The 12,500-nt window shown below is 38.9% G+C and overlaps 1 protein-coding gene across 50 annotated transcripts in view; it reads left to right on the forward strand.

Moving 5' to 3' along the window:
- The window catches only part of LOC101882941 (adhesion G protein-coupled receptor L3), a 404,469-nt gene that overhangs the window by 179,946 nt on the left and 212,023 nt on the right, over window positions 1-12,500 (forward strand). For all 50 annotated transcript variants that reach the window (XR_015496553.1, XR_015496550.1, XR_015496551.1 and 47 more), the window contains exon 3: window positions 178-391. Coding sequence is in view for 26 of the 50 variants with exons in the window: in XM_087262378.1 (XP_087118504.1) it covers window positions 178-391 (214 nt within the window). In the remaining 24 variants the exon portion in view is untranslated. The remainder of the gene's footprint in view (window positions 1-177; window positions 392-12,500) is intronic.

The raw sequence follows: 12,500 nt of genomic DNA on the forward strand, positions 1-12,500 counted from the left end.
ACATGAGTGTATGACTGCACATGAGTGTATACAGTGCTGACTGTATCCCTGACCATTACTGTAACTGAGTAGGTCTGTTCAAAGTCTTTTATCTTTCCCTGATTACGTTTACAGTCAAACTGTTGAAATAAGCATGCAGTGTTAATTTTACTGAGCGTTTCTCTTCTGTTTCTGCAGCTTTCAGTCGTGCACCGGTGCCCATGGCGGTGGTCCGGCGGGAGCTGTCCTGCGAAAGTTACCCAATCGAGCTTCGCTGTCCTGGGACAGACGTCATCATGATCGAGAGTGCAAATTATGGACGTACTGATGACAAAATCTGTGACGCCGATCCCGCACAGATGGAGAACACGCGCTGTTATTTACCGGACGCCTACAAGATTATGAGCCAGAGGTACACACACACACACACACACACAAGTGGGGAATAACTAAGATGTTTTCAGCTTTTTAAAAGAAGTCTCATTTAAAATGCAGTTTTATTTGATGAAAATATAATAAAAAGAGCTAAATTGTGAAATATTAGTATGATTTAAAATATTTTTGTTTATATTATAAAATGTATTATAACATATGTATTATAACATATAGGGCACAAAGTCTAAAGCTCATGGTGCAAAAGCCTTAAGGGTGTGTCTGAATTCACCTTTGCTATTTTAAGGATGAAGAATACGCTCTGCGCCCGGCGCATGGTCTAACAGGGTTGTGCTTATTCTCTTAATGAGTTCTGAATGTGTTTTGAGCATAACGTGCATTAAACCAATCAGAGTCTCGTCTCTCATTCCTTTTAAGAGTCAGTTGTGTTGCTCCACGACAAATTTGCTATTTACATGATGGACTTTGTAAGTGTAAAAACTAAATCTTTCACTAGCGAGAAAACAGTTAAACAGAGAATCTGCAGCGCAAGGATAAAGAACGAGCCTCCTCCATTCAGCCTCTTTACTTTACTTTTACTCTTTACTCCTTTACTTTGGTGGAGTGAGGAAACGGTGGAAACTCCCTCCACTGAACACATCCATCAGCCCACATATTTAATTTCATTTAAGCACAAATATTTGCTTCGAAACTATTTCTAAATTCAGTTCTAATCTCCAGCAGAGGAATAAATGAACAATAATAATGAGACTTGTGCGGTTTTATTCTGTTTGTGCATTCATTTATAAATTGTGCATTCATATCCTTTGCAAATGTGAAATCAAGCTATCGTGTTTGTACTTTTAAAGCGTGTTTGTACGTCTTGTTACTTATTTCAGAGTCCTTCTAGTTATTTGGCTTTCACTTTCTTACCCAGCAACTTCTCATAGTATAATTATGATTTGTAGTCCTTCAGATAAAAAAAAGATGCATCCGCATTGAACCGAAAAGGAAGACTTCTTCACGTTCATTCAGTCACACTCAAACACTACGGACAATTTTAGCCTACCCAACTCACCTATACCACATGTGTTTGGACTGTGGTGGAAACCAGAGCACCCGGAGGAAACCCACGGCAGCATGGAGAGAACATGCAAACTCCACACAGAAATGTCAACTGACTCAGCTGGGAATCAAACCAGCAACCTTCTTGGTGTGAGGCAAACATACTACCCACTGCACCACTGCGTCGCCTCTGTTTTATAATGTTATAGTTATTTGGCTTTCGCTTTCTTACCCAACAACTTCATTCATTCATTCATTCATTCATTCATTCATTCATTCATTCATTCATTCATTCATTCATTCATTCACTTGTTTATTCATTCATTGATTCATTCATTCATTCATTCATTCATTCATTCATTCGTTCATTCATTCGTTCATTCATTCGTTCATTTATTCATTCATTGATTCATCCATTCATTCATTCATTAATTTATTCATTCGTTCGTTCGTTCGTTTGTTCATTATTCATTTGTTCGTTCATTCGTTCATCATTCATTCATTCATCGATTTGTTTGTTCATTAATTAATTAATTAATTAATTAATTAATTCATTCATTCATTCATTCATTCATTCATTCATTCATTCATTAATTCATTAATTCATTAATTCATTAATTAATTAATTAATTAATTAATTAATTAATTCATTCATTCATTCATTCATTCATTCATTCATTCATTCGTTCATTCGATCGTTTGTCCATCCATCCATCCATCCATCCATCCATTCATTCATTCATTCATTCATTCATTCATTCATTCATTCATTCATTCATTCATTTTCTTTTAGCTTAGTGTCTATTTCAAAGGTCAGATGCGGATGTCCTTCTAGCCACAACCTAATAGTCGAAAACACCCACACACACTCATTCACACACTCACTCATACACTACGGCCAATTTAGACCATTCAATTGACCTATAGTGCATGTGTTTAGACTGAGGGGGAAACCGGAGCAACCGGAGGAAACCAACGCCAACCAGGGGAGAACATGCAAACTTCACACAGAAACGCCAACTGACCCAGCTGGGACTGAAACCAGCAACCTTCTTGCAGTGAGGCGCCAGTGCTAACCACTGAGCCATTGCACCGCCTACCCAGCAACTTCTCATAGTATAATTCATTCATTCATTCATTTTCTTGTCGGCTTAGTCCCTCTATTAATCCGGGGTCGCCACAGCGGAATGAACCGCCAACTTATTCAGCAAGTTTTTACACAGCGGAGGCCCTTCCAGCCGCAACCCATCTCTGGGAAACATCCACACACACATCCACACACACACTCATACACTACGGACAATTTAGCCTACCCAATTCACCTGTACTGCATGTCTTTGGACTGTGGGGGAAACCGGAGCACCCGGAGGAAACCCACGCCAAGGCAGCGAGAACATGCAAACTCCACACAGAAACGGCAACTAAGCCGAGGCTCGAACCAGCGACCTTTTTGCTGTAAGGCGACAGCACTACCTACTGCCTCGTCCATAGTATAATTAGAAAAGAAATCATCCCTCCTGGACCAATCTGAGTTAAGGCATGCTGTTCAGGAGCAAAGTGAAAGGTGATAAGATGTAGGATATCTTCACAATCCTCAGGTCCATGAATCAAGCCTTCAGGGAGTTTGAACCTGCAACCTTTGGATTACCTCCTGCTGTGTGTATGTGTGTGTGTGTGTGTGTGTGTGTGTGTGTGTGTGATACACTGATGCAGATTTGGCTTATTAAAGCCTCATGTGCCTCCTGCTCTTGCCGGTCTGTGTTTTTTTTTCTCTCTGGCTCCCTCCCTATCATTTTCCTGAGTATTTCCAGAGTCTTGACACTCATCACAGAAGAGTCAGACAGAGTAGGATCAGAGCGTAGCGTGTCTGTAATTGCTCCTGTGTGTATTCTCGGTTCTGTTGCTGAAATAAATTAAAGCACGGCCAGATAACAAACAGGAGCTGTGTCCATCTAGCGCAGAACAATGGCCATTATTCTCCACACTAAACCTCTAACCTCACGCGTATAATCATGTTTGGTCTGGGGAATTTGAATAATGCTGTGGTGGAGGCTCTGGTAGAGTTGGAGTTGCTGCTACGGATGTCTGAATTGATGTCTGGTTGAGTTAGAGTGGAGTACAGAGATTGATAAGCATGAAGTAGAGGTTAAGGAATGTTACACATCAGGTCTGAAGGTAACACTTTAGAATAATGGTTGGTCCCACTTTATATTAAGTGTCCTTAACTACTATGTACTTGCATCAAAAAATAAATGCAATGTGCTTACTGTGTTCATAAAGTATTTGAGAGCACTTGTGGTGCACTTGAGTTGGGATATGGGTTGGGTTATGGACAGGTTTGGTGGTATGGGTAGGTTTAAGGGTGGGTTAAGGTGTAGGGAATGGTCAGCAGTGTATTTACAAAAGTAATTACAGAAGTTAGTTACAGATGTAATTACATACAGGTATTTAATCAAGTACACAGTACATGTATTTACACAATAAGTGCATTGTAACAAACTATTAATTTCTGTGTAGGTACATATTAGTTAAGGCCACTTAATATAAAGTGTGACCTAATGGTCCATTAGTTAATGCATTTACTAATATTAAATAAGGATAATCTTGTCGGCGCCAGTGGTGTAGTGGTTAGTGCGTTGAGACATGCACTCTAGTTTGATTCCGCCTCGCGGTCCTTTGCCGATCTATCCCCCCTCTCTGCTCCCCATCCTTTCCTGTCAATTCTTTCTAATTTCCTATCCAATAAAGGTGAAAACCCCCAAAAAATATTAATAATAAAAAAATAAGTATAATCTTGTTTAATCTTTATTAATCATAGTTCAACATTTACCAATGCATTATTGAAATCCAATGTTGTGCTTGTGGACGTTATTAGCTCCTATTATGCAGTATAGAAGGTCATATTTTGGTTTTGGGGTCTTCAACAACACACTCGTTTACAGTGCATCAGAAAATGAATGAATGAAGACTCATGTACTGTAGGTTCTTCTTCCAGGTACTTCTCGCATTCTGTTTTAACAATACTTTGAATTTGAACATGCTAATCTGCTCGCAAACTCTTCGTAACTTACTCAACCCGGGCTCATTGTGGAAACGTAGCCCCGCGGACGTTTCTGCAGACTGCGAGATACATCCTGGGAGGTACGTATTCAAGCGTTTTTTGTTTTCGCGGATGCGTGAGAGGCCGCTGTGCACGCTTTTTCGTGTCTCGGGCGCCTCTCGGGAGCGCGCGACGTTCGCGCTGTTCTCGCGCGAAAAGCCGCCGGATCGGCCGACCCAGCCGCCCTCCTCTTCCTCCTCCTCCTTCCCTAAACCCGAGCGACGGTTTGCAAAAGCCGTCCAGAAAAACAAAAACAAAAAAAGCAAAAGCCCTCGTCTTCGATTTCGACCGCGTTTTCGGATCCCTCCACGTTCTCGCCCTTATTTTTCAAAGTCTGTTTTTCATCTTACCTGATTTCTGGAACCGCTGTTCCCCGGACTCGATCCTGGTTATCGTGCCCCCGGACGGCTCCTCCTCCTCTGGGGCCTCCGCTCCGCCGACGGAACGTTTGAGCTAAGCGGACAAACTGGTTGCATCGGGAAAGCCCTCCACTCGGAGGCGAGCCGTCGGCCGGCGAGCGCAAAGAGGAGGAGCGGAGGGTCGCCACACCTCCCCGCAGCGTTCGCTAGAAAAAAACTAAACGCATCCGTACGTACCTCTGGCCACGTAAATCGCGGTCTCCAGAAACGTCCGCGAGGCTACGTTTCCAGAATGAGCTTGGGTTGAACGTACTATATAGTAGGGAATTATGCGATTTTGGATGCAGCCCAGTTTGTATTAAATGTATCAAATACATTTTTCGTATAAGTGTTCCACTTAAAACATCACTCACATATGAATGCTATGTGGAGCTTTAGTAGAGTCTGACAATATTTCTGTAAAATGTATCCCCTAGTTTCATTGTGTGATAGAGGTTTAGTGTAGAGTTATGTGGAGTGACATGTCAGATAGAGTTTCAGTCCGTTTCAATAGAATCCAAATGTCACGAGTTTCAATAAAATGTCAAGATTCAGTCGAGACTCACGTAGGTTCATCAAACTGAGGATTGATTAAAGCGAGGAATCAATATTGTGGTGTTGAGGGGAATCCTGTAGCGTGAGCTGCTCCTGTGCGTCTCCCAGACTCATTACCATCCGCAGAGATGAGAGGAGGTAAAGCTCACCTCCAGAGAGACCAAACAAACTCAAACTCTTCCAAAGCACTTACGCTTTAAGCTCATTAGAAGGACAAAAAGCAGATCCAAACACACACACACACACACCGAGAGAGAGACAGAGAATTGAATTTCAACTCAATTTAAATAATTTATTAATTATATCATTGTATATTATTGCCAACTTTATATATATATATAAATATTTTTCCGTACATAGTAAGTAATAGGTATAGTAAGTCTAATGCCAATAAAAAAATAAATTAAAAAACGGTGAACAAAAAGTAACTGTGTGCAAGCATTGATTTACACGTATAACCATGACTGCACATCTGCAGCGCATCACCCAGCAATATCACTGTCTGAAGGCGGGACAGCAGAGAAGGTAATGAAGTCCTCCAAACAGCAACAATCCCTCACTGAATCCTTCCAGCAGACATACCCAACTGGTTCCGAGAGACATGTAAAAATAACAAAGGCAGTGCGGGTGTTTATTGCTGAAGATTTGCAGCCGTTTTGGGTGATTGGAGATGTGGGCTTTTGTCATCTTATAAAAGCACTCGATCCCAAAACAGACTACAGTCTCGCACATTTTTTAGCACCGAGATAATGAAGATGGTTTATTTCAACCCGGGCTCATTGTGGAAACGTAGCCCCGCGGAGGTTTCTGCGGATCGCGATTTACGTCCCGGGAGGTACGTATTCGAGCGGTTTTTGTTTTCGCGGATCCGCGAGAGGCCGCTGTGCGCGCTTTTTCGCGTCTCGGGCGCCTCTCTCCTCTTCCTCCTCCTCCTTCTCTAAACTCGAGCGACAGTTCGCAAAAGCCGTCCAGAAAAAAAAAAAAAGCAAAAGCCCTCGTCTTCGATTTCGACCGAGTTTTCGGATCCCGCCGCGCCGCGGATTCCGTTTTTCGTCTTACCTGATTTCCGGAACCTGCTGTTCCCCGGACTCGATCCCGGTCATCGTCCCCGCGGCCAGCTCCTCCTCCTCCGGGGCCTCCGCTCCGCCGACGCAACGCTGTGAGCTAAGCGGACAAACTGGTTGCATCGGGAAAGCCCTCCACTCGGAGGCGAGCCGTCAGCCGGCGAGTGCGAAGAGGAGGAGCGGAGCGTCGCCACACCGCCGGCCACGTAAATCGCAGTCTCCAGAAACGTCCGCGGGGCTACGTTTCCAGAATGAGCTTGGGTTGGTTTATTTATGTTTACTGAAGTGCAAATATGTGTATTTGAAATGGCCAATTTATCTTTGTTTACTTCACATGTGTGTTTATTTTCAAAGTGGAGGATTTTATGTGTTGTACATGGGCTACAGCAGCTGGGAGATTTCACTGTTCATTTGTTTTACACTAGGAACTACTGCACTTTTCTTGGCTTTTAAGTAAAACAAAATGAGTACTGCAATAAATAGTTTTTATTCTTTTCTCCTTATGCTCTTACTGTTCATATTGCCTATAGAATAAAAAAAAACACACGTGTCAAGCCATGAGAACCAAACCGAAAACCGTTTTTTACATTACTTAAGCATCTATAATTTTTTTTTTCATTTTGAGCATTATAAACTCTAGATGATGGATAACAAAGCCCAGAGTGTCTTCTTTCCAAAGATACATAAACTTTGAATGTAGACCAAATCATTCAGCAACTGTAAATGTTTCAACTTGGGAAGATGATTTTTGAGAAAGTGCCTCTGGCGGTGAGGGAGAGAAGGACATCGACATAGCCTCAGAAAACCTTTTACAGTAATCTCATTTTGCATGCTATCTTCATCAAATTTAAAATGTAAACATATGAAATACTTGGCTTTCAAGTCATATTTTTTTCTAGGAGATTACATTAATGTTTTCCTGTGTTTCTATATGGAAAACTAAAATTAAACACAATGAAAAAAACTCAAAGACTCAAAGTGTCTTCTTTCCAATGATACATAATTTGTGTTTGTAGCTTACTGGAGTCAGGAACTGTTACTATTTAAAGTTAGGTTGGTGTAAAACCCCAAAATTGAGTGCTGGCTAAAACCGAGGTATGTATTGAACTGTGGGCTAACTGTATTGTTGCATCCCTAATATCTGCCGTTCCCCTTAGCTCTATGTCTTCACGCTAAAGAGATTTGTGCATGCAGTTAAAAAACATAATTTACATTAAAAACTTTCAGTGTTTTAAGATGCTGATGAGTGTTAAACGTGTCATAACATTCTTGTGAAAAGATCTAATGTCCAACACGTTAGATCAGATTTCCAGTGTGTATAGTAAAGCGCATTCAGAGGCAGCGCTGCATGGTAAAATGAGGAAATATGATTGGCTGACATCTGTGCGGGATTATTATTGTTTGTGCTGAGTTTTCTTTTTGTCTGTGGTTGTGTGTGAGTGTGTGTGTGTGTGTGTGTGTGTGTGTGTGTGTGTGTGACAGGCAGAAGCTCACAGCTCATGTAATCTGATCTTTCAATTCGGAAGCGCAACTCTTCATTGTGTGCAATTCTGCCCTCGTGGGAATAGATCTGCCTTTTCCGGCCTGCAGGCCACCTGTCTGCTTAATGTTTACTCACACATACACACATATGCACACATACACACATGCACTTACACAAATACATGCATTTTATATATATATGTATATATATGCATTACACACAAACACATACACATGTGTATATACACACACACACCTATGCAAACACATGCATACCTACATTACAAACACATTACACATTACATTACACATATACATACATGTATACACACACACACACACACACACACATATGCACACATACATACATGCACTCACACAAATACATGCATTATAGATATGCATTACACACAAACACACACACATTTGTATACACACACACACACACACACACACACACACACACACACACACACACACACACACACACACACACACACACACACACACACATGTTTGTTTTTGTGAAAAGTGGGGACATTACATAGGTTTCCATTCTTTTTATGCAGCCCAAACTGTATATTATATTGCCCTCAACCCACCCGACCCATAAACCCAACCATCACAGGAGTCTGTGTGCAGCTTTACTCTCTGATTAAACTCATTCTGTAGGATTTATAAGCAATGTCCTCATATTTCACCTCCTTTTTGTAATACCTGCGTCATACCCATGTCATTATACAGATTTGTGTCCTGATATGTCACAAAAACACGTACACACACACACACACACACACACACAGACAGACACACACACACACACACAAACCTATGCAAACACATACACAATACACATTTGCATATATACACACATACATACACACACACATACACACACGTCTCTCTCTCACACACACACACACACACAGATAACATCAGCAGTCATTTCTCGAATTATTTCCTTCTTTTCATCATGATCATGTTGATATGTGTGATAAAGAAGGCGCCTTTTCATGTCATTTTTTCTTTCTAGCTCAGTGAGCTCAGATGAAGTTGAAGAAGCTGAAATATCAGAGCTTCAGCAGTCACAGAACACACGCACAACTCTGGCAGACTGTTAGATTCACACACAGCTGCTTGAGCTTTCATTGAGTGATTCTTCACACTTTAGAAGCTGCGCGCGGGCCTGCGCATGTGTGTGTGTGTGTGTGTTTAATTCTTCTCTGAATTGCATCAGGTGTAAGGGTTCTTCAGAGAGTGAATGTTTGCTATGAATCATATCTCAATGTCTCTACCTTGACTTATTCAATGAAAGCTTGTTGAGTTTAAAGAAAAAACTGATTTAAGGGTGAAAAATATTCATCCCAAAATGATAATCCTGTCAAGCTTGTATGGGATATTCTATAAAGTAGGTTCTGGAACTTGTTCCCCATATTTGTAAACTAATGATGAACTGCAGGTTTTTCTGTGGTATTATTTTAGTGTAAATATTATCATTATTATAGGATTTTTTTTACAATAATCTTCTTTAAATGTATTTTGGTAACACTTTAGTTTAGACTTGACTTGATCTTGACTTTATTAATCTCCAAAGGGAAATTCTCATGTCACAGCAGAACTCTTCATACTAAAAATAGATAAATAAGTTACATATACACATAAAAATAATACTAAAATTACATTTCATACTGCACACTTTAGTTCCAGAAACAACGAGTAGACATATCTAATATCTAATTCAGTTCAGTGCAGTTCATCAATTCATCTGGTATGACTTTGGTTATGCAATCTGATCACAAAATGTACCTTTTAAAAAGGTACAACCAAGGTGACAGATTTTATACCTTCATTTCTGAGAGTGTACCCAAAACCTAAACCCAACTTCTACCTTACTAACTATAATAAACAGCTAACTAGTTGTTTATTAAGCTAGTAGTGCTAGTTAACAGTTTGTTAATACCATGAATTGTGACCTAAACTACATTTTTAAAATATAATTTGGGGTACTTGTGTGTTTTTTTTTTTCTCTTTTAATATGCCAATTTTCCTCCTTCTTAATTAAATAGTAACCTATTTCTCAGAGATCGAAATGCCGGTACTGGGAAACACCCATACACACTTGTTCACACACACATACACTAGGGCCAATTTAGTTCATCAATTCCCCCTATACCCCAACACGGGGAGAACTTGCAAACTCCACAAAGAAAGGCCAACTGACCCAGCTGGGACTCAAACCAGCGACCTTCATGCTGTGAGGCCACAGTGCTAACCACTGAGCCACTGTGTCAACCAATATTTATTTAGTATTTATATATATATTTTTATTATTCCTTGATCTAAAGGAAGATAACAATTTAGCATTATTATTATTTTTATTAATGATAATAATAATAACAATAACAACAACAACAATAATAATAACAATAAAAAAATAATAATAATGCTATTAATAAAATAATAATAATAATAATAATAATAATAATAATAATAATAATAATAATAATAATAATAATAATAATGCTAATAATAATAATAATAATAATAATAATAATAATAATAATAATGCTAATAATAATAATAATAATAATAATAATAACAATAATAATGCTAGTAATAATAATAATAATATAACAATAATAATAATAATAATAATAATAATAATAATAATAACAATAATAACAATAATAAAAATATATTATTCAATATTGAATTAATCGATTTTAATAATATTATTGAATAAATTAAGATATAAATGAATGAATGATTAAATAAATAAGTAAATAAATAAATAAATCTTTAGTTGTATCAAATTAACCTCAAATTTAACCTTCCAATCATCTCAATTTAAATCTGTTAAACTGACCAAAAAATTTAATTAATATCACAACCCGTCTTCCACGTGTGTTTGTTTTCCTCATGTGACCTTCACCATGTGCTCCATTTTTCTAGTTCCGCCACTCGTTAATGTTCATCTGTTCCACCTGTGTTCATCCTCTTCTGTTCAATCACTGTCATCATCCTCATGTGTATTTAAGTCCTTTTATTCAGTTCATCCATTGTCCGGTATTTTCACTACGTCGACGTCTGTCTTCACTCCATGTTCTTCCTGTGTTGATCTCCGTAAGCGTTGTAAATAAATATATATGTTTTGATAATCCTGAGATCCCGTGCCTTCTTCAAGTGAACCCAGGTGTTACAGTTAAACTTTGTATAACTTAAATACTAAATACTTACCAGATAAACTTATTAAAATAAGTTAAGGTGACATCAATACATAAACATTTGTTGTTATAACTTTTGCCGTATTTTTTTTTACATTGTGGGGTCACAGACATCGACAGTTAATTGCAAAACAATACAGTTTCCCATTACTTGAGTATCCATCAATTGTTGTTGTTGTTGTTGTTAGAAACATTAGACCCCTCAGCAGATAGAGCAGATGTGGACACTTGAGAGTCTGAATGTAACACACCTCACTCTCTCACACACACACTCAAAGTGTCAGATACTCGAACATCTTGTCTTGTGAACAATCTGTCGCAGTCTGTGCGCTTCCAGATGTGCACAAATACTGACACGTCTTCATTCCTGTAACAGATTTCCTTCTGAAACTACTCAGATGGCCGATAGCATTTATTTTCTGTCGCAGGATTAAGATAACAAACATTCAAATGTACTGATTGTGCACTTGTAGTGTGCTTCAAATCCTAAAGAGGACCTATTATTAAAAAGTCACTTTTATAAGAGGTTTAAACACAGTTGTGTGGGAACAGTCTGTGGGTATAACCAGTTTCTAATTGTAAAAAATAATATTAATTGTATTTGTTATAATCAGACTTGATGAAAACAGTCTGCAGAAACACTTTGATTGAAATTCTTCCTTTGTACATGTCATCAGGAAAGCCCCGCCCACTAGTGATCATCTCTCCCTCATTAGCATAGAACGTTAGTCTTTTGAATCTGTCGCTATGCTGACACACAGGCATTAGTAGCTCCGCCCTCTTCTGAAAAAAACACCATCTCATTAGCATTTAAAGCCACAGTCACCAAAATGCCACAATTAGGATCAAAGCCTGAAAGGGGAAGTTTTATCTGAGAGTTATCTGTGTGGTATTTTGATCTGAAACTGCACACACACAAACACACTCTAGGGACATCAGAGGCTTATTTTGTTGCAAACATTTTTTATTAAATTTTTTTGCAAACAAAACAGAATTTTTAGGCAATGATTATTTGCTGAAAAGCTAATGTTTCTGTTTTTGGTGCATGAGTGGATCTCGGTGACAAAAAATACACTACATTTACATAGAAAATGACCTCTTTAGAGTTATTCTTGGTTATGAAATCACTGCTTCAAAAATGAAGATATAATATATGTGTGTGTGTGTGTGTGTGTGTGTGTGTGTGTGTGTGTGTGTGTGTGTGTGTGTGTGTGTGTGTGTGTGTATATATGTATATGAGCAATATCACACTCGTAGTAGT

Source organism: Danio rerio, chromosome 7, assembly GCF_052040795.2.
Source record: "Danio rerio strain M-AB ecotype USA chromosome 7, GRCz13ab, whole genome shotgun sequence".
NCBI classification, from domain to species: domain Eukaryota; kingdom Metazoa; phylum Chordata; class Actinopteri; order Cypriniformes; family Danionidae; genus Danio; species Danio rerio.